The 23,995-nt window shown below is 46.4% G+C and overlaps 1 protein-coding gene across 11 annotated transcripts in view; it reads left to right on the forward strand.

Annotated features, from left to right (window-relative positions):
* Nucleotides 1–23,995, forward strand: part of FRYL (FRY like transcription coactivator) — a 2,483,143-nt gene that overhangs the window by 129,591 nt on the left and 2,329,557 nt on the right. For 8 of the 11 annotated variants that reach the window (XM_086962662.1, XM_086962664.1, XM_086962667.1 and 5 more), the window contains exon 1: nt 22,039–22,356. In XM_086962662.1, coding sequence (XP_086818788.1) covers nt 22,155–22,356 — 202 coding nt within the window. In that variant the 5' untranslated portion in view covers nt 22,039–22,154. Of the gene's footprint in view, nt 1–10,791; nt 10,896–22,038; nt 22,357–23,995 lie in introns of those variants that run through there. The other 3 variants (XM_086962669.1, XM_086962670.1, XM_086962671.1) reach the window with 1 other exon arrangement.

Genomic DNA, 23,995 nt, shown 5'->3' on the forward strand with positions numbered 1-23,995 from the left:
CAGTGGTTGGCGGGAACACCCCTCCCCGGCCGCGCAGTGGTGACCACTGACCTCTAGGGTGGTTGGCGGCGATCCGCGATGTTGGTGGATGCAGTAGTGATGAGGTGGAGGCCTTTCTGCTGTGTTAAAGCCTCCTGGATGGCCGCCATTTTAAGGTCAGGCACTGGTGGTAGACTCCTCCGGTCGTTGCGGTGGGTACAGGAGGGCTGCAGGGTCAAGGGGGCCCACGTTGAAAGAGAAATGTTCAGGCACCTCACCTCCATGTGGCAATGTATGACAGGGCCCAGAGGGGGGGGCCCCGTTTGACGGGCGCGGGCGTTTCAGGTCACGGGCGCCATTTTATAGCCAGGTGAATTTCGGCACAAACGGCCCTGAGGAGCGAGCCAAAGAAGACTCCGTAATGCTTCCACCTGCGGGCTTCACGTGCTACAGCTGTTCAAGTCCGGCCCCCAGCGCTCCCCAACAGCCACCGAACCCAGAGGTTGAGGCGGTTGGAGCGAGGGCGCCTTCAGTGTTCGCTGGCTGTTCCAGTGTTCCTATGCACTACAGCGCATCTGCGCCAGGCTGTGGCACCAAACGCAGGGGAGTGGGGGGAGGTTTTCCGCCCGTCTACTCTGAGACCGTGATACTTGCCAAGGAATCCTGGTGTTGGAACGTGTGTGTCTCCGGGACTCCGCCGCCTCCAGGTCAAGGTTGGATGCGGGTGGTCTCCATCTTGCTACCGGACCCCAAGGTGAGACTTTTACTGCGTTCTCTGCCGATGTTGCAGACACCTATTTATTTATTTTATCTGGAAACCTCTGCGTGTGGACCCGGTTCCGATATCGGCTGGGTAGATATTCGGCCCAAAACGACGAGGTGGTGCTGTCCTCTGGTCTGCCTGGTTGCGGAGCCTCCGCAGAGCGCGTCTGCCATCGTATCCAGCTTGGCCATGCCCCCACACATAAACATATATTATGATTTACCTGGTTAATTATCTTTGTCTCTCAGACCAACATATGAATGCAAATACATAGACCAAATGGGTGTGTATGGTATGTTTGCAAAGGGTGAATGAGTGTTTTGCAATTGAATGCACACCATATTTAATATGCTGACTGTATCCCTGCGAGGACTGGACGAAAGTCAGTTAGCCATAAGAGGCGTTGGCGTAATGGCTGAAACATGTTGACCCAGAAATGGAGGACACAAATTTTCCTTTGTGTACCCACCACCTGATTTTAACCTTGTCAAGGTCCCTTTTAATAATAAAAGCAACTTTAGGACAACATAGATGATTTGTACTTGGGATACCCCATCAACATCAAAGAGCTCTCTTGGTTACCAAGGTTGAGCCTGTCCAGAGAAGTGTGGCTCAAGTGTGGCTCAATGGTTAGAGCGGCAGACCCTGATGCAGAGGTCTGGCAGGGACCAGGATTCAATTCCCGACGCGGCAGGGTCTTGGGCTCAATTGTCCACGGACTCGATAATTCTCGCCTCGGTGCCTACTCTAATCATGGGTCCCCACTCTGCAACTCTGGGCAATAGCTTGCTTAATCTCTACAACGGCCCTAAAGCGCTGGGGTGCCTGGTTTCACCTTGGGGGTGCCCAGTAGGGAGCATCTCACAGGGAAAGCCAGGTAGGGTTCCACAGCGGTATACAGCGCCAAGATGCCTGTCAGGTGATAGTGCGCTTTACAAGTATACATACATTTACATTTACAGATAGACTAGTTATCTGGACGAAGACTCTATGTTTAAGCATGCCACTTGGAATTCATGTGGCGAGTCTTAACACCATATGTTTGTTCCCTTTGGGTAGGTACAGAGAGCTGGGTTAGGCACGTATGGGGTTCCCTTCAAAGGTTTCTGAAAAAGCCATTTTTCTTGAGAAATGGTTCTGTTTAAAATACCTAAACCGCATAGTTCTTTTACAGGCACTTCTCCAATCCTTTTCTCCACCACCCCTTTCTCCTCTCAATGGAAGGGGTCCTCTATATATTCTACCCAAGTCTACAAATTGAGAGCTTACAACCATGAAAATACGAGTCCACATCTCCCACCGGTGGGACAAATGCAGCTGGTCACATTTCCTGCTGCCTTCTCTATATGAACACCATGTCCGGTTCAGATGCTGGCAGTTTAAATTCTGAAAATTGGCAGCAAACTTGCATTTGGGGAACACTCCAATGATTCTGCAATGTAAGACCAAAAAGTGTGGTTGAGTTATGTGATAAACCTTTTCAGTTTATTTGATTCGGTTTCATAATGTAAGGCTGACCAAACAAAAACGAGGAGCAGAGCGCTGCATATAACCAGCATTTATGTGTGTGGTTTACAACTGGTTGGATGTTTGCTGAAGACAGTGGGCTACACATTTTATGAACTCGGGGCAAGAATCCCAGAGAAGTAAGTTATTGCTAAATTTGAAGGAGTAGTTTGGAGCATGCTTCCGAATTGATAGTGGAACTTGCCACCTTGAAATCTTCTCTGAAGGTTAGGAATGAAGGGGCCAACTTGAGCTGAATGCCATGAGTGTTGGAGGAGCTTCCAGAAAGTCAAACATGCAGTGCATTAGTGAATAAGTAATGGCGAATCATATGCCTTGTAATAATGAACCGGTATATACATTTGTACACCAGTTGACTAATATTGGAATTTTTTGTGACTGGTTATTTCTAGTGAAACGGCAACAAGCCCTGTTAGGTAGTCGTGTTATTATTATTATTATTATTATTAGGATTTTATTATTATTGATTGTACAGTTGGTCTTTTCATTGTAACATATTTTTTTTCAAAATTGTGAAGTTTGAGACCCAGCCAACAGGTGTAGTTTTTTTTTTTTTTACCCCGTTTGGCTGATAGGGCCTGGGCTTTGCTGAAGGCTTGTGTATAGCAGTGAAGCTCATTGAGCGCAACATTTTCTGCTCTTGTGCATCACATTTGTGACAATTAACCCTCGGACCCGTCTTTGTCCTAAAAAGCACTGTTTTAAAGGGATGCCAGCTCTCCAGCACTACCCCTGGTGAGAAATTCTGGGCATTGCAAGACCAGAGGAGGCGACTGTTGGAGTATGAACAGAGCTCTGTTTCAGGCCACCACTGCTGGAGCATGAAGAGTGCGCTGTTGACAGGCCAAAGATAAAGTTGAAACTCCTTGTGGTGGTGGTGATAATAACTACATTACATTGTTGAATGTTGCAGTTGGTATAAGTGACTTGTAGTAGCCTTCCATCTCTTTTTCTTCACTCACATTTTATGAGATTAAATTTGTCAATCTGGCCCACCGTTATTCATTTTCTATTCTCTTGCTCCAGAATCTAAACAACTATTTTTTTTTTTAATTCCGATTTTAAAGAAATAGGTACAATCGACAATAGGACAAATCCCATATACACTTCCTCATGCAAAGTCATTGCAGGGCAAAACAAGAGAAAAACACGTATATAGAACATGTCAATCCAGTGTGTAAATACATTATGAATAATAATGTGTATAAAGTGCACCTTTATAATCTCCAATGCAGTTGTCAAAATTTCGAACAATGGGTGGAACTGGGAAAACTGTGTAAAAGGGATGGGGAAAACATTTAGGAAGGGCGCAGCGGGATTCGTTTTGTTAAGGATATCTATGGAAGGAGGGAGGTGGGAGCAGTTTTAGCGGGATCTGATTAGTTAAAAGCACACAGTACAACCTTAGATGCCTGTGTGTGGGCGGGGAGGAGTTAAAATAAGTGAATAGGACAATATCTTGTTAGGCTTCATAAGGGGAGGTCGTCATTACTTGTGCATTGCACAAACTCCCAGAACAGAGTGGCCATTTGGGGGAGATGGGTCTTTTGTGCTGACCACTCACCACCTCGTTGTGGAGGGCATGCTCCTCTGATGCACCACATCTTCGGACCACACCATGCCTGGCCCCCAGCCTGGTTGGGAGGGAGAATGCGGGGACAGGGATTATGGGTTAGTGACAGTTTAAGGTAAGAGTGCATTGGCAAGGAGAAGTACCTGAGAGGAGAAGCGTGAGTGTATTTTGTGAGGCTTGCGTTGCTTAAAAATACAGAGTGAGCATGCCTTTCGTACATGGACCGTGCGAAGCTCTGTGATCTGAAGGAGAAATTTGTCTACCTTTACCCAATAGTGATTTAAGGATGGGCAGGACCAAATCCTGTGTTGTAGATTCTCGTCCAGGGTGATGCATCTAGGGATCTTAGCTTCTGCCTGGTGGGGAATGCAGTTGGTTTGGGCCGGTGTGAGATGTGTGGTGTAGCATAAAGATCTACACACCGGTTAACAATGACAAACCATGAACTAGGACTAGAAGTAAGAGAATTAAGTTGCCTTTAGAAATTTGAGGCTTCCTACCCTCACTTTGCCTCTACCCGCTAAAAATGCACTACAGCCATTGTGAACAAACCCACACCTGTTGCTTTCTAAAGAAGGAGACTGCTAATGTCCTACATACAGGATATGGTGGTATGATCGTTTAGGAATTGCATGTGGCAAAATATTGTTTACATTGATTCTTTGAAGCAGTTTCAGGTTAGGTGGTTGTGATCCAGACTCCCACAGCTTCTCCTGTTTCTATAGCTGCACTCCTCTCAAGCACCTGTACCAGCCAAATGGATGGCTTCAACTGCAACACCATTCTTGGCTCTGGTCTGAATAGCTCCGATGCCATGATGGACTTCATCTTTTAGAAAGTGCATAATCACTTGGAGTGCTTGCTTGAATCTGAGATGCTTCATATGGCAAATCTATTCAGGTCCTACTCCGACGCTTTGGCATTGAAGCGTTTTCAATTAGAGATTCAAATGATGATAGCAAAGCTGAAAACTGCCCTCCTCCTCGAACACCTCTCCTGGGGGAGACGGGTTAGGGTGGGAATGAGAGGGGGAATCCGTTCCATGCACAGCCTTCATTGGTAGACCATTCTGATTTTCCATTTGTGATACAGAACATTGCTTGAAATACCTATACATACTTACCAGCTTGAATTCAGTCTCTTTACTGAAAGCCTGTCCATCAAGCAATCGAAGTGTCTTCCCCTTCAATAACTCGGTGCCTGTGTTTAAGGAACCTTGAGGAAAGCCCTGTTCTGCAGCAGCGATTGCACAGGTGCCTTTAAACCAGCCCCTACTGACACTTTCTTCTCCAAGCATCTTTCACCTGAGACCCAAGTGGTCCAGGCATTTTCTGCAGCAGAAGGCAATTATCTCCACAAACTTGCCCTTCCAAGGAGTCCACGTATACCTGTGTATAAGTTAGGCCTTCAGAATGATGAACGCCAACTACATTGATATTGGATACTCAAGGGATGTCCAGCCACAGTTGATATTAAAGTCCTCTGATGTGGTGCGCCTTCATGGTGCAAATTAGCTGACCACTCTCTTGAGCGCTTTAAACAAAGCTGCTCTGTTATCTTGGCTTTGGAGATTACTTCTCCAGTTAAAAAGGCTTATTGACTGAGTCAGCAGCCAACCCGTCTGATCCCTTAACAACCATGCCATGGCTTGTGTAGAGGAAATAAACTCAGAACACCTCTTCTTCATACTCTGCTTCTAATATGAAACTTTCAACGCTTGCTGCCTTTCAAGTTTCAGTTTCGTGTCAGTACCTGTGAAGCTCCCTTGTCAGAAGCTGGAAGAATTCGACTCAATGGGTTCTGCTGACCCAAAGTTACACTGTAGTGTAGTCCTATAGTACCCTTCATGCAGGACCTGCGCTATTTATGGATAAGCTCGCAGTGCCACTAGAATCTCCTATTATCAGATTTGTTTTTGGCACCCTTGGCATACAACAAACCCTGATTCCTCAGACTCGTGGAAACAATATACTGTTTTTCACAACGTCACTCGCTCCTGCTTGTTTTGCTCTGAGAGATAGACGGAAGAAGCAGTCTGGCGGGTTTACAATAAAAATGTATTGTACCGTTGTTCTTCTCATGTAAAACAAATGTGCTGCTTACAACTGTGACACAGTAGCAGAGATGTATAATCCGCAGCAGTACAGTGAATAAAAAGGATAGTATCTACCATTTTGCAATAGTCATGAACGCATAAATGAATATAAAATGGATTTATAAAATAAAGTGCGTACTCCTGAGATGCCGGTCTAGATGTACCTAAATGTACCTAGCATGCGAGTAGATGCGAAAAGAGTCTAAGAGCCAGGAATCTAAGAGCCAAGAATTTAAATAGGATTTAGTCGAACCCCATTACCTAAATAGTGAGAGTGGGACTTCGTCCTGGACTTGAGTTAGACACCTCGCAAGGGATGGTCAGACCACTGTCAGCTGGAGCGATTGCATGTCAGAGCTGCAACGTCTCTGGTCAGTGTGTTGGACTACTGATAGCCGGTGCTGTAATAATAGTCTATGTGCGTGTTACCCATGCTGCAGTATGAGGATGACGGGGATAAATCCTTGTGGGTCGATGAGAAAGGTGAAGTATACCTCCTGGAGAGTGTACTCATAAATTATTTATATGTGCTAAGGATGACGTCTCAGCAAGATCGATTGGGGAAAACCCACCCTTTGCATGGAACTAGGTGAAGGGTTTAATCCATAAAAGGCTGCAGTCCTTAGAAGGCGTTATGTCCCTATAAGGCATTCTGTCCTTATATGGAGTTATGTCCTTATAAGACTCATTCATATGAAATGACGGGGAGATGATGTAGGGAAAGTGTACCATGTTCCCTGGACCTATATCAGGGTACCGATATGAAATATAACAACTGTCTGATTCCCTCTCGGGAGCTCCTTTTCAACAGTGCGGTTTCAGGCTTATCCTCCCGAGCAGCACGTCTGGAATATTCGGGCTATGATTCCGATCTTTCAGCCTCTATCCTGGGTTTCTGTCAGGATGACCCTCAGCCTACTGGGCCTGAAGGCCTCCTGTATCTTGCTGGTGGACCATGCCAGATGGTATATGTGGGCTCTGCAGTGGGACCTGAAATTCCAGCGGGCACAACATCAGGGGAACCTGTCCGATTGTGTCCAGATCTCGGAGGGCACTGCACACCAATTGCAGTGGTGGCTAACAAACCAGAATTGGTTTGACGGCAGATCCCTCTCCCTTCCTCAACCAGAGTTCACAGTGGTGACAGATGCATCACTTCTGGGGTGGGGCGGGTACATGGGAGAGGCGGAAATCAGAGGCCTCTGGTCTCTGGCTGAGTCTGGGCTCCACATCAACCTTCTGGAGCTTCAGGCGATCTGTCTTGCACTGAAGGCATTCCTTTCTTCGGTCAAAGGGAGAGTAGTGCAGGTGTTCACAGACAACACCACCGCCATGTGGTACTGCAATAAACAGGGCGGGTGGGGTCATGGACCCTGAGTCAGGAGGCACTTCGTCTCTTGGAAGTGGCTGGGACATCAGGGCATGTCCCTGGTGATTCAACACCTGGCAGGTTCTCTGAAAGCCAGGGCGGACGAACTCCTCTACCTGTGCATGATGGATCACGAATGGCATCTTCACTCAGAGGTGGTGCAAGGTCTATTTCAGCAGTGGGGAGAGCCTTGGTTAGATTTATTCACCACTGAATAGAACTCGCAATGTCAGCAATTCTGTGCGTTGGAATTTCCAAGGCGGCACCCACTAGGTGACGCTTTTTGTTGCGAGTGGAGTTGCTGTCTTCTACACGCCTTTCTGCCTATACAACTTCTGCCCAGAATGCTGAAGATCAAGCGTGACCGGGCCCAAGTCATTCTTGTGGCTCTGGACTGGGAACAAAGAATCTGGTATCCTGAGCTTCTGCACATTGCCATCGATCCTCCGATCAGACTGCCCATTCGAAGGATCTTCTGTGGCAGCAGCAGGGGACAGTCCTCCACCCTAACCTGTCCAGCCTCCACCTCCTTGCGTGGAGACTGCACGGTGGCAGGTGACCGCTTTTGACCTTCCTCCCAAAGTCTGACGTTCTCTTGGCAGCCAGGCGACCCTCCACAAACGGTTTACGCCTGTAAATCGAACACAATTGTAGCATGGTGCATAGTAAAGGATGTCGATCCCCTTTCAGCACCCTTTTCAGAGGTTTTCATTATTTCTTTGGCCCAGCAGGGCTATGCTCTGAGCACTTTAAAAGGTATCTTTTGGCCATTTCGGCTTTCTTAGTCTTCCTGATCAGCCTTCTCTTTTTCAAGTCTCCTATTTTAAATTGCTTCCTTAAGGGCATTACTCACTTTTCCTCCAATTTCTTTCATAATACCCCAGTGGGACTTGACCCTGGTTCTGACCTACCTTATGTGCGCACCTTTTGAGCTGCTGAATAACTGTCCTCTCACACTTTTGACTCTTAAAACTGACTTTTTGGTTGCCATCACCTCTGCTCTGAGGGTGAGTGAGCTTCAAGCTTTCTTCCAAGCCTCCTTTCCTGGCTGATCATCCGGACAAAGTTGTTCTTCGCACTAGGCCTTCTTTCCTTCCTAAAGTGGTTACTTCTTTCCACAAAGGACAGACCATCACTTTGCCCACCTTCTTTCCGCCTCCGCAACCTCCTGTTAGACCCGGCCTTGTGGTGTGGTCCTCCCTGACCCGTAGTGACCCAACCCTGACCCGTGCACCACACCAGGCCCCTGATTATCACGGTCTACCCGGCCCACTCCCTCCATGACCCCACAGACAACACTAGACTTCCCCGTCCTCACCCCCCATCTTCCCGGTACCGGACGCACCCAAACCCTAACGGCCCGAAGGCCTCCGGTGACCGTTCCCCTACACCTAAGATGGCCGCCCCAGCCCCAGCGTGACCTCGGCCCTAGACGCGCCATGCCCGGTTGGGGGGGGTAGAGAGCTCCCCGTGAGCGAGAGAGGTAGGAGCAGTGTCTATCACACCTCCAGCCTCCCCTTTGAGAGATGGGTTTCGATCACCCCTCCATCCTCCTTGAGGGCTGGCTCCACGCCTACTGTGTGTCTGGGATCCCTCCAGATCCAACTTGAAAGGATCAAAGGGCTGCGTGGCAGGAAACCCCGACAAGCGACCCCAGGTGCTAAGACCCCTGCCTGTGAGGACTCCGGACATCAAAGAGGAGCAGACCTATAACAAGGGGTGCTCTGGGACTATCAGCAGATTGAATCATGGAACTAAGGGAGCACTGCTGACGTGGTTGCGGCTCAACGGAACATCGAAGAAGAAACTACTCTGACCTTGGAACCTTGGTGAGCCCTGCTGACATCGTTGCGGCTACCATCTGGCAGAGACAGACTTCTGCCTGAACCATCTGAGCCCTGCTGACATGGTCGCGGCTCCCTTGCAACCTTGAGAACACCTGAGCCCTGCTGATTGGATCGCGGCTCCCCAAAAGATTGTAAGACCACCGACATCCTTGCTCGAGCCCTGCTGACTTTGTCGCGGCTCAGAGACTGTTCTGGTCCGGCTGGACCCAAGGTCTTATCGTATCCCCCGGCTCTTGGATTGAGAGCTGTGCGCCGGATACGCACCTACATTGACCCTGATCCTTAAGACTGTCCCACTACCCCTACCGAGACTCTATGAGCCCTTGCTCTAATTGTAAATACGAACCTTGCGGATCATAAAGATCATGATACCTTACTAGATAAAGAATCCGTTCTTCAGCACCTACGGTGTGGTGTCTCTTTGTCGAGTGGTGCTAGCTCAGCGCGTACGATCCAAGATACGAGACACTTCCGCAGAAGGGTCTCCGCCAGTGCTCGGCTGCATTCCTAGGAGAGGTGGGTCACAGGGTGGTCAGGTACAGATTCTGTCCTCCCCTGGGATCGCCCCTTCTAACACCTTCTAAAGAGGAAGAGCGGCTCCACCGTCTGGATCCAAAACGTGCGCTTTCATTCTATTTGGATCGCACAAAACCATTTCAGGTGGATGACCAGCTCTTTGTTGGCTATGTGGGCGCTAAGAAAGGTCGGGCCGTGCAAAAATGAACCATCTCTCGATTGGTCATTCTTTGCATCAAAATCTGCTATTCCTTAGCGAAATGGGTACATCCTTTGGTGTTGCGTGCCCATCCCACCAGGACGACAGCAGCTACTACAGCTTTGGGACGTGGAGTACCCATTCATGACATCTGCCAGGCAGCTACGTGAGCTTCATTGCACACGTTTACCAAACACTACTGGCTGGACAGCCTAGCCCGGAGAGACCGCTTCTTAGGCTGTTCAGTTCTCCAGGACTTTCTGGCGTGAACTTGATTCGCAGACCCAACTCCGGCGCTGGTATTACTGGGGTATCTATTCTAAGTTGAGGAATCCATAACTAGTTGTATCTTTCAGATGAACAAGTTACTTACCTTCGGTAACAATATATCTGTAAGACTTAGATTAGTTATGGATTCCTCGCTGCCACACACATCCACCCTGTTCTGTAAACGGACTACTAGGATAAGGGACTTCCCTTCAGGGCCCTAGTTTTGTGCACCAGTGGTCAGTATCTTGCATGGCTCTGAGCTTCTGACATTAAATATCTTGTAAAGAACTGAGGTCCGCGCGCAGGGGCGGCGTCTAAGTAGATACCACAACGTCATTCCAGCGACCATGATGCCATTGACTAACGCGGAGTCGACATATGCCACCTACTGACGTGCAGCAGTACTGCTGAAGAAAATTCTCTGGATCCAGTCGGACGCCTGGGGAGAATTCTATGGTGAGGAATCCATTACTAATCTAAGTCTCTTACAGATCTATCGTTACCGAAGGTAGGTAACTTGTTCATTATGTCATTACTCTTTTCTCGTCGTGACACTATCGACTAGTCTACTGACTGGGAACTCGTTTACTATTCACATCTATTAAAGAAAGTTGTTTTGTCCCAAGGCTGATCATTTTTTTCGCTTTTCCTAGCTGTTCACTCAACTGTCTGCTGATGGTTCGTAGCTTAAAGCTAAACTCTGCCTCTCTTCTCGGAATTCATCAAATCACATGAATATTTTCTCTTCAGTGATACAGTAAGTAAAACATGACTCTTTCCTGGTGGATGTGTCTGTATTGTTATTGCTGTTGTCATTATCATTATTGTTATAACATTGAGTGGAAAAGTGAAGAAGTTGTTCTTTCCATTTCTGGTTCTGTATGTTTTAATCCACCACATCCCACACAGTTCACTTCATGTATTTCCCAAATGAACTTGTGTCCGTTATACATGCATCCACTGCATGTATAATTCTTATGAATGTTTTCCTGCTCATATGGTTATTTTCAAATTCAATTGTCTGCAAATTGTTGTTTATGAAATCAGGACTTTAAACTGTTTGTCTAAATTATTGGAAGGTTATGTGCTTCTTCTCTGGTCTTCCTCTACCTTTTAGCCACAGTTACCGTAAATTTGCTGTTTTGTGGGCTCGTTATTAAGGTGCGACTTCTCTCATGCCAACTAAGTGAAACCTAATAGCAACTTGTAGCAGGGTGAGAGGTACTCCATCTGGTAGGCATGCCTGCACTCCTTTTAAATGCTTTCTCAGGATGGACCAACTAGCTATATATATCACACCATTAATAGTTTTCTGAACTATATGGTCTGGCATCATGATGACCTTGACTTTTGTTTTTTAAACTATTGTGTTTTTTTAATTATTCAGCACTGCTTAGGAAGCCATTTGTGGTGGAGAACCTGATCACTGGCTGGCCGCGACATAACATTACTCCAATAGGTAGCTTGAGTTTGCTCCAGTTACTGCTTAAAGTTTATCAGTGATTGAAAGAGCCACAAACTATTATGAGCGATGATCAGGCTTCCGTCTTGACTGAGACGTTTAATGGCACACTAACAAGAGGGACCCATTAAAGAGGCCATTCTTCATAAGAGCGACTGGGAGGTTACTAGGTGTGCTTTGTGGTACTGGAAAGGGCATATTCTGACCAATTAAATCTGTACAAACAAAAACGTAAAAAATAAGGTATGCAGGATGTCCTTCCTCTACGGTAATAAGGTGACATCTGGTGACTCAACACACCATTTCCACGCCCCAACCCATTCAGAGCAACAACCGAACCTCTACATCAGGGGTTCTCAACCTTTTCTATGCCCCGTACACCTAGCAAATGTTTGACTAATGTTCACACCCCTACGAAAGTAATATCACAATTGAATATGCAAATATAAGCATACTTTCTCTTTCTTGCACACCGTGAAATGACCTATATCACTCCCTGGGCGTGCAGGCACCCCAGGTTGGGAACCCCCTCACTGCATTGTGGCTGGTGGAGAACATTTGTTGTAGTGTTACCTTTTTAAAATAAGACTGTCACAAATGCTTATTGGTGGTGGTAGTAGCATAACTACTGTGGATCGAACCCACAGATCTCTACACATACTTTGACTAGTAAGCGGAATTCATTTTTACAGTGCAAGAGTGGTACAAACAAGCCTTTAGTTGGTATAGCGGTTAATACCGCAATCACTCTTCAAAGGTACTTTCTACTCCAACACACTTGGCAAATACAAGTATGAGTGGGACCATTTCGACATTGTGATAACTAAAAAAAAAATAGAAAGTGGCACATCTAACAGGGAAGACACTTCGAATATTTTAAGAACAGGATTTCCCTTTTGTAACCTACACTGGGAGCATCGTAACGATTCCATTACGAAGTGTGTATGCTTGCATGTCTTGATTTAGGGCTACAGCAGGAGTGGTTTGCAAATGAATGGCCTTAAGCTCTGGGAGGTTTTGTGTGTCAGAATCTAGTGTTTCTATTGCAAATGGTGCATTAGTCTACAATGGTAGATTCCGCAGAATTTACTCCTAGAATGCCCCTCATCCTGTTCCTACAGTGACAATCATGACTGAACGTTGCATTGGCTGTAGAGACATTTCTGATGGTTGATGTACCACTCACTCCACATGTAGAGTATACTAATTTCCAATCTATCACTAGCATGTCCATCTACTAAACATTTACAGTGCAAAACGGAAAGGGTGCCTACCTGCTTCAACAATAAGATTGCAAATAGGCATTGTCCTAGATACACCTGACACAATTTTACTTATCCTGGCGAATTGGAGTGCTATCATAGTATATGGTTTGCCACTCTTGCGCGTCACATGAGGTACATTTGCCTTAGAAATTACAACTGGCAAGATTGCATTTATATGATCAGATCAGTCAAAAAACCTTTTTCATTTAAACAAGATGCCTATTCAAGCTCGGCCGTCAGACTGCATGATGATGATCAGCATGTGACATTAGAGTAGTCTCAAGCTGCAAAATTGTTCCTGCTAGTAATATAACAGAAAGATCATGATTAAAAGTTAAAAATTGATCAGGCCACACTTGACGGCATAACATTAGTCTTTCAAGCTCCCAGACCAGAAGTATCATTGAAGACTTCGGGAAGCCTGATGGTGAGAGATTACATTTTTTTCTCAACACCACTGGCATCTCATTTACAATTTTTTAAAAGATTGTCTTCCTTTTTGAAAAATCTTTGTTTTAGACTATATACAACTCAAACATAACATACCAATGTTCATTGTACATATGTCTTTCATAATGTGTATATTTGCCTCGAGGGGCGCCCTCAGAGCAGCATTTCAAGCACCTCAAAATTACAGCTTTAAAAAAAAAAAAACCTTGGGGCGTTTTGTAATGTTCCCTCAACACTGTGCACTGTTTTGGTTCACTACCTTTAGGAGTGGCTATATGCATCTTTAGGCAAGGGGGCTGACCCATTAGATGTATAGGAAAGAAGGTATATTAATATAGGTCTTAGAAAATGAAACTCTAAATTCTACAAACCACAGTACATTCTGATCAGTGAACATTGCAATACAGTTTGCTTGGAAGAACTATTTTACCAATGAATAACAAAACTAATGGCAAATCGTTCACCATTTAAGTCACAAGCTTCATCTAGTGTCTCCATGCAGGTTACACAGTCACTAGCAATGCCATTCAAGTTCCATTCATTTTTAGGTCTCGCTGAGCCAATGCGCTTGCGCATTGCTCCGGCGATTCTTCTAGTAAGCGGTCCGAAAAGTCTGCCAAAGCGGCGGATTAGACACAGTTCATATGAGACAGGCGCATGACCGAGGTCAGCCACGTCACACCCCACCATTTGTCTGTGACTCGGCATCGGACTTAAAGGCTGCCGCTTCCCCCCCCCCCCCCCCCCCCCAAATCAGACTTCAAAGGCTGCCGCTCCCCCGCCCCCACATCAGACTTCAAAGGAATGTGCTCCCGCTCCCCCCACAGCAATGCAGAGAGCTCGCTCACATTACCAAACTCACCGTTTGCACGATTACTGCCCGCTCCTAGCCGAAACACCCTCCCTGCCCGCACTAAACTATTACTCCCTCTTAGAATAACCTCACCTTCCACACAATCCCTTTTAGTAAGCTGAATATACAATGCCTATACCTAGCAGTTATTCTTGCACAAATTTACCTACCATCACGGCACAAAATCCTACCAGCCCAATATTTGACTTACCCTCTCACGACCCTATTATAACAGCACCCTTTTGGAATTCCTCGTTAAGATACCGCATAACAACCGTCGCTCACAAAAAAGCACCCATAACACTTACCCCAACAATCTACCACTCTGCTTTGCTAATTTAAGACTACTCGTGCATGACTCCTGCACTTATGTGTTTTAAACGTTTGATAGTTTTATTACACTATCTCTCTGTCCGCAAGTGCACCGTGGATGCTTGAGTAGTGCTCCCTTTCCTTCTTCGTAAACGGCATATTGTTTACGTATCCCGGCTCATGCCTGACTCCTGTACTTATGCGTTTTAAACCTTTGTGATAGTTTATTGACACTATCTCTCTGCCCGCAAGTGCACCGTGGCAGATTGATTAGTGCTCACTTTCCTCCTTTGTATACGGCATAAAGTTCACGTATCCCCGTCTAAATCAGCCTCGCTCTTCTTCCCCTTCTCGATGCCCACCCCGCCCACCTTTGGATCCTACATCGGGAAAACAACAAACTGTAAATATGTCTACGTCCGTTTACATTTCTGCTTGTTATGTCACATTCAGCATCTTTTCTGACATGCTCTTTCTCTGCAACACTTCTATCTCTTGTCACCAACGTTTTTATTGATTCATTGTAACCAACTGTTGAATGTGATTCCTGCCGCATATTCCTTCCCTCTCTTTTTTCCTCACGCTCGGGCACAAATGTTCTTTCATGCCCCTTCCACCCCATGCGCTTGGAAAACCTCTTGAACCTTACATGAAATCTGCCGCACTCCTAAATAATTTCTTTGCGACCACTCACAGCACAAATTTCGGGGATATATATATTATCAGAATGCAACCTATGAATGTATAACCTTAATGTAATGTCAATGTGGTTTTTCGGTCATGTACTTTGTTGCTGTCCATATACCTCCTTTTTTTTTTTTTTTTTTAAATTTTTGAAAACCTTTATTGTGCACATGAAGGATACAAATACGGGCCTACAACCATCCGGCCGGCCACATGACATTGAGCACCAGTGCTAGCAATACGGTCCCCTAGCGGCATCAGGTGGCATAGCATCACATATCAACGGTTACACTGGTAAAGGCATGCCGTCTAGGAGAAGGAGCGCTGAAGGTTAAATTTTAAAGTTTTTTCCGATCCAAAAAATCAATGAAGAATAGATGCAAGGAGAGCTGGATCCGTACAATAATTCCCCAACATGAGTAGGCAGCAGAAATAATAGCAACATTTGGGTTGAACTTCTCGTCAGAGTGACAATACAATAGAAAAACAAACCGAACAGCTGAAATCATGCCTGCGCCACCCCCCGCGCCACCCACTCCCTACTAGCCCCTATCGCAGACCCAGAACAGAAAATAGGAAAAGAAAGCGCAGAAAGTTGAAAAAAAAGGCCCATAGAACTAAAAGGAAAAATAAAATCTACCCCCCCCACCCTGCACCAACGCGGAGGCTACGGCCTACCCCCCCCGACAATGTGCCTGTCGCCCAGTAACGAACCCGAAATGCAGTCCAAGATAAGAAAGAGAAGAAAAGAAAATAGAAGAAAAAGAAGAAAAACTGACTCTTATATATAGAGAGTGAGAAAAGGCCACCCTAGTCTACAACTCTCACAAAATACAAATAAAGCGGGAGGAGGAGCACTTCCGAACATTCCCAGCCCCCAACCAAAGGCGCCATCCCCACACAATATAATACAACTCTGAGAGAGACAATAATACGAAAGCAGTGGGGAAAAGGCATCACAACATGTATGACTGAACAATATTACAGGTCCGAATCCCACCCAATTACCATATTACATACACAGCAATAAATGCGAAAAAACATAGACTCAGGTGGGAATCGGAAGAATGTACCCCCGGACCCTCCATACCGCACGGAACCGCTCTCCCAACCACAAAAGAGCAACAGCCTGACCCCGTACTTTTTATCCATAAAGGGGAGAAAACAGCACACACATCGCAATCAACATTTACAGGATGTAGGCAAGCCTGGGTCCCCCCTTGTCGATTGGAGGGCACGAGACGCCACTACCACAAACTATCGAGAACCCCGGTCGCGAAGGCATCCACTATCCCAACCATCAACAACAGAATAGGACCAGCATGTTAAAACGGCAGTGCTAAGTGTGTGCAAAGAGCAAACCGGTAGAGACAATTCCAAACTAGTTCCCGCCCGCCGGCAAACCCTCACAAAAGTGGAAACCGCCTAGCCCTGGCCCGAACGTGGACGAGCTCCCCTCCCCCCCTCACACGGAAAGTCCAACCCATCGGGGACAAAGAGACAAGATGGCCGAAGTGGGGGAGGGGAAGGGACACAGTCACAAAATGAACGTCGTCGGTCTCCAGGAAAGTCACCGAAGCACGTTGAGAGTCTCATCAACCCAGCCAAATAATAAAAGTTCCACCACCGGGAGATGGGAGGCCCCGGGGATAAGGCACGTAGGGAAGGTTCAGGCCGAGCAGTTGCTGAGTCCGACAGCGGTAATGCTGAACGAGGCAGGAAGGCAGGTTCAATGTCGGAGGGAAACAAAGTATCACTAACCAATCTCTCAACTGGTATCGAAGAACAACAGGTAGCGGTGGATACAGTGGCAATATTGTCAGGGATCCCCGGATAGCTTGTATCCCAATCAGCCAGCTGCGGGTGCGATTTCAGGCTCCGCGATGAAGGGACTCTCTGCTCCCACTCCCGGTCAGCCATGAGGGCATCAAGCTTCTCGCCCAGCTCACAATAGCCACGTCTCCGCGCCGCTTTTAACTCACCCAGTGCCGCCAAAACATCCCCGTTTGACCACACCGGCTGTGGGTCTTGCAGTTTCAGGGCAGGGAAGGGCGAGCGGGGGCTGGTTTCCTGCCGGGACGTGGAATCGTAGTTCCAATGCGGGGGCAAGCCGTCGTCCTCACGGAGCAGGCAGAGAGGCGTCGCCATCTTGTAGGCAAAAGAACAACGGAGCCAGGAGTGGGGGTCCACGAAGTTGCACCGATCGACAATTTAAGCCCCCATCAACTCCGGGGACACTTCTCGGCTCACTGTTCCACGCGGAGCCAGAGCGACCTCTGTGTATAGTCCGGCTGACAGGAGAGGAGGGATCGCCAACCCTAAAACAGGAGCGACAATGGAGTCGAGGCAGCACGGAACCAACATCCAGTAAGGAGGTCCGCCTCGCCCCCAACCTAGCCACGCACTCGGGCTGTGGAGCGAATGCAATGTGAAATTCCGCCGGGCCGCCGGCCCGCAAATGGGATCTTCAACTGCAGACGACGGTGGCGCTGTCCCCACTGCAGTGGCGTACAAGCAGCCCGGCCGTCACGGTGCTCAGGGGCCGGCGGGACACGAAGGTACAAGCCGGGGTCCAGGTCAGCAAAGTCGATTCCGGGATTACTGCGGTTGCCGGGCAGTCAGAGGCTCCGGAGTAACGCTGGCGAAGTCAGCATACCATAACGCACATCCCGCTGACGAAATGGCCAAGGATAGCAAGCAGGATGAAGGTGCGGGAGACAAGAGCTGGCGGAGCCGAGAGCCTACACGTCCGCTCCGGTCGCCATCTTGGCTCCTCCCTCTCCATATACCTCCTTTTGATGTATATATTACTTCTACATGGTTGAATGCTTATGTTACTATCTTCACACCCAATATTCCATCCAATAACGTTTGCACTCTTCTGTACCTTCAGTTTCCTATCTAAATTGACCTGATCAAATATGTACTAATGATACACATGTCACTACTGTTCTCATGCTTCCCACCACCACTTCTCCAAGTCTCTTTACTCTCCTCACACATCCTCACCCTCACACACCCTCACCCTCACACACCCTCACCCTCACACACCCTCACACACCCTCACCCTCCCTCACACACCCTCACCCTCACACACCCTCACCCTCACACACCCTCACCCTCACACACCCTCACCCTCACACACCCTCACCCTCACACACCCTCACCCTCACACACCCTCACCCTCACACACCCTCACCCTCACACACCCTCACCCTCACACACCCTCACACCCTCACCCTCACACACCCTCACACCCTCACCCTCACACACCCTCACACACCCACACACCCACCCCCTCACCCCTCACACCCACACACCCCCTCACACCCCCTCACACCCCCACACCCACTCACTCTCACTCCTTCCCCCTCCCTCCCTCCTTCCCCTCCCTCCCTCCTTCCCCCTCCCTCCCTCCTTCCCCCTCCCTCCTTCCCCTCCCTCCCTCCTTCCCCTCCCTCCCTCCTTCCCCTCCCTCCCTCCTTCCCCTCCCTCCCTCCTTCCCCTCCCTCCCCCTCCCTCCCTCACCCACGCTCCCTCCCTCACCCTCACTCACTCTCCCTCCCTCCCCCTCCCTCCCCCTTCGTCCCCCCTCCCTCCCTCACCCTCCCTCCCTCACCCTCCCTCCCTCACTCCCTCCCCTCCCTCACTCCCTCCCCTCACCCTCCCCTCACCCTCCCTCACCCTCCCTCACCCTCCCTCACCCTCCCTCACCCTCCCTCACCCTCCCTCACCCTCCCTCACCCTCCCTCACCCTCCCTCACCCTCACTCACCCTCACTCACCCTTACAACAAACCATATAATAGCATAGCAAAACAAACCATATAATAGCATAGCAAAACAAACCATATAATAGCATAGCAAAAAATATAGCATACAGCATCACTCACCACCACCACAGCATCACTCAGGGGCACCACAACATCACTATACGCTACCACAGCATCACTGAACACCACAGAATCACTCGGGGGCACCACAACATCACTATGCGCTACCACAGCATCACTGAACACCACAGAATCACTCGGGGGCACCACAACATCACTGAACACCACAGCATCACTCGGGGGCACCACAACATCACTGAACACCACAGCATCACTCGGGGGCACCACAACATCACTGAACACCACAGCATCACTATGCGATACCACAGCATCACTGAACACCACAGCATCACTCGTTCGCTATCACAGCATCACTCCGCGCCACCATTCAATCTGGTTCAAATATGTTCTCTCAATGTTTCAAGCTTTATTGTAAATGTAACAAAGATGTTAATATTTCACTTCTGTTCTTGGATTTTCGTCACAATAAAATACACTGAACATAATCTTCACAAAAGTTATTTACAAAAGTTTAAGCTATTGCCATTATAAATTACAATAACTTTTATTTAAGTATTAATTATTTTAAAAAATTAAAAGCCATTGTTATTTGTAATATCAAAACATGTAAGTCACGTAAATAAAACACATATTGCATTACAAATGCTGTAGGTTTCACATTTGCGAAAGTTAGAACTATTGGCATTGTAAATGACAATGCTATTAATTTTGTTATTTTCAAAAACAAAACATAAATAAAAAATGTCATTTACAATACCAATAGCTCAAACTTTGCTAATGCGAGACCTATTGCATTGCAAATGCTTGTTTTTCTTCCTACAAGTATGAATTCAAACCAGACTCAGAAGGAATACCAAAAGGGCATTTGTACATTTAAATGGAAAAACCATTTGGCTTCCAGTTGGTTTGTAGAATTTAGTACTGTGCAAGGCTGCTTCTCCCAGAAGCTGAGTGTATAAAATGTAAACCCGTTGAAGACCATATCCTCCAGCATAGATGTCTTTAACTGAACCTTGACTGTATTGCACCTCTACTTCTTATACTGCACTATTAGAGGTAGCACTAACAGACATTTAACAAAAGTCCAACTCCTTTTGACCTTGTAATCAACGGCGATTTGATTTTCAAGTCCATATACAAAATGTTGATGATCTGCAAACTTGCAAACCTCCATTCAATACGGACCACATCAACACTTATTTCAGAGTCTCAACCCTTCTTGGAGTGGGTTTATGGGTGCCTTGTTACAAAAACATGGTCTATAGAAGTAATAAGTATTAATATTGCAGGCACAACCATATTCATGACACCCAGTATAAAACCATCGAACTTGCCTTGTGAAATTTATTTTGAAATAGCATGAATTATACCCTATTGCTCTAACAACAACAAACAAAGTGTAATTGTAATTCTTCCTCATAAACAAGGCGTTCTGGACAGAACATAAAGGTAACTTTTATTGATGTATGCATTTCACCTATTCTCCGTTTTAGGCTTTCTAGCCCCCTCTATTCTATTTTTTACATTTCTTACTTTGACTTTGTTTCTTTGCACCACCAACATCCTTTGTACGTAATGATTCCTATCATAGTTCATTCCCTGCTAGTGCTAGTGGAGTGGTGTGGCTCACTGGTTAGAGGCGGCAGACCCGGAAGCAGAGGTTGGCCCGGGACCAGGGTTCGATTCCCGAAGCAGCAGGGTCTTGGGCCATGGTCAGCGGACTCGATAATTCTCGCCTCTGTGCCTACTCCAACCATGGGTCCCACTCAGCAACTCTGGGCAATAGCTTGCTTAATCTCTACTAACGGCCCCATCAGCGCCGGGAATGCTTGTCTTCACCTTGGAGATGCCCAGGAGGGACCATCTCACAAAGAAAGCCAGGATGGGTTCTCCAGCGGTATACAGCGCCGGGACGCCCCTTTGCTGGGGCAGCTGTGCGCTTTACAAGTATACGACATTTAACATTTAATTTTTTAGTTACTGAAACGCTTGATGGTCATCTGTGGATTCATATCTGAATAATATTGCTTTTGTTTTTTTGGCAACTGAATTAGTTGGGGGGGGGGGGAGGGGAACGTTTTACAGGGGTAAACTTTTTTTAATACTATTTTTTCATGAGCAGTTGATTACAAACATACAAGACTGTCACTACTCTGGTCCATACAACCGTGTAATACGCATACAGTATAAATATTCTAACCAAGAGTAATATTCCCACCATTTGCCCTAAATTTTCTGAGGGCAGCCCCTCCCGTGTTGTAGAGAATTCGTCCTGCTGAGCACACCAGTCAATCGCCAACCAGCACTATGCTATGCTGCATCACCTCACTGCTTCGCAGTGTCATTTGGCCAGTGTCCCAGTTCCAACTAGGGTGTGTTCTCCTACAAGCATTCACTTTAAAGCAGATTATCAGTGTGGAAATGGGGACATTGCTTTTAGTATGTGTTCCTAGATGCTAAATCCATCTCTTCAATGTTCGTGCGATAATGTTGGAAATCTGCACCGTAATTACCCAGCAGGGTTCGTAAAACAGTGATGTAATTGTGTAAGCTGGTTAAAGTCCGATTTACGTTTTGAGTGTGATGGTAACAGCAATACATTCATCATAAGAAAGAAATAATGAAGTCTGGGTAGTGTGGCTGCAAATATAGTGCAAAGAGCAGTAAGTGTGATAAGCATTATCTTTGAAAGCAGGCCCATTCTCCACCCTGTTACTGCGTGCGAACCGGACTTTATTAACATCACCAAACTGAACTTGTTTTATTAGAGAATATATAGACCCATAAGCTCTTGTAGCTTTGCAGGCCGTCTCTTGATTGGGTCGGCCATGGTAGGGCACTTTGTACTAGATTCTTTTATAGGCGTGCTTACCTTTAGTACACATTGCATGTATGTCTTCAGCTGCCGTCGTTAGGTTTTTGTTATCAGTTTGCACAGCCAGTGTGGCTTCAGAATCTCCCTCCCAGCATCTGGCTCCTGACCTGCGTGCTGTCTGGCCCCGCCCAGGCCCTGCGTGACGTCACTATGTAAAGCAGCACGCTTTGAGGAGGTTTGCACAGGCACTTGGGCGTGTGTTCGTGGTCTCCTCGGGCTGCCGTTTTCAGACCACGCTTGGAATGTAGTTCGAGAAAAGCAGGATGGATTTTTTTAAGAAGGTGGTTCCATCCGTTATGTCTGGGGACGTAGTTTTGGATGTGGGAAGCACAGTGCGTGAAAGTTCTCCAAAGCTCCTGAAGATGAGGCGGGTGAGCCTGCTGTCTCTGGGTCAAACCATAGACGAGGACGAAGTGGCCGACTTTAAATTCACTAACTTCCGAAGATACAAGCGTCGTCCTCAAGGTATGGTAAAAAAAAAGGGCCATGTTTTTGTTTTGGATGTAGATCAACTGACTTGAACAGCATGCCCGCTTCCTTAACAGTCCAGGTTGCCACTGGGAAAATACCTTGGTTCCAGAATATCACACACTCGTTTTCGGATGTCCAGCTGCTGAACCTCACTAGGATTCATAGAGATATTTAATTTGTAATGAATAGACCTGAAAATCTCAGTGTTCAAGGAAATAAAGACTTATTGGCTTTACACTGAATTTTCTGAAATAAATGCCCCCCAGATTCCTAGTAAAGCAAAATGGATGTATGTATTAAAACTATTTTGAATGGATTTTGTGCGTTCGCATTTATAAAGCAAGCACAAAGTGTACAGGTTTTCAAGGTGTGTACTGGGTTATAATTGTATGTACTTAGACGTTTGGTTGACCTGCCTTATGTCGACTTGTATGTGTTGCAGCACATTTTTCTAATATTTACTGCATTTTGACACCTGTGCACGGTCAAATGTAAAACTGAAACGATAAATTATCATATTTTATTTAAGAAAACGGCATGATTGCATGTGTGCTTACAACTGTGTCATGTGATGCAAGTTGTTGGTTTGACTCCTTATAGGTTAATCCAAAATCCCTCCACCTATTGTGAAAAAAAATTTCACCCTCTCTGATTCCTAGTTTGGGCGTAACCAATTATTTTGATATGCAGAGTTATCTTATTGAAAATTACACCTGGATTAAGATCTATAACTGCACATATATACCCACTGCCGAATCGACTCACCCGCCCTTGTTTTCTTGCTCTTATTAACTAACCTTTCACCACCATCCTTTCTCCTTCAACTTAACATATGGATCTCAGCCCAACCCCTAACCTCCGCATCGACATTGCTACTGTTTTGTTCACATATTCCTTGTATGGTTTAAATTTGAAAAGCGCGCATATGCCATGGGATGCAGTTGTATTGTTATAAAAATGTTGACTACATTGATCCTAAATTATGCACTCAAATAGCCAACCTTATATCATGTAGTCTGGCAGCTTGTACGTTTTTCACAGACAATTGCTACCACAACATTCCTAAATGTTGCTCTTTATATTTATAAATAACTAGGATTGCTTCATGGTGTAAGATTCAAACCACTTCATTAGTCGCTGGAAAGTTATTAAAGATCTATATTCTGCTCATTCATATAAATGGTTTTTTTTTTTTAAATAATCATTTTGTAGTTGATTAGATGCTACAGGGATTACAAGGTCCAACACTGTACCGGATTTTGCTTGACATATGCAAAGGCCATCCTAAGCTGTTTTATGTGGGAAAGGAATTCCCATAGCGCCCCCCCCCCCCCCATCCTCCAGGTCCTGAAATATCAAATTTGGGCAATTTGACACATGATGATCTACTTTGTGAAACTGCACAAAGAGGAACCGCCTTGAAGTGCATGAATATGTCCATGTATTTAGTTGGAATTCTAGAGCATACGATTGTTAACATGTATTCTGAATAGAATTGACAACTATTTCCTGTGTACGTCTGCATCTTGTACTGTAAATTCTTCCTTGCTTTGGTAGCAAGTTTCAAAGTGGGTTAGTGAGCATGGCTAGTCTCAATGATTTGAATCCCCTTACAGTTGTTTCCCTGCAGCTA

This window comes from Lissotriton vulgaris, chromosome 3_1, assembly GCF_964263255.1.
Source record: "Lissotriton vulgaris chromosome 3_1, aLisVul1.2, whole genome shotgun sequence".
Lineage (NCBI taxonomy): Eukaryota > Metazoa > Chordata > Amphibia > Caudata > Salamandridae > Lissotriton > Lissotriton vulgaris.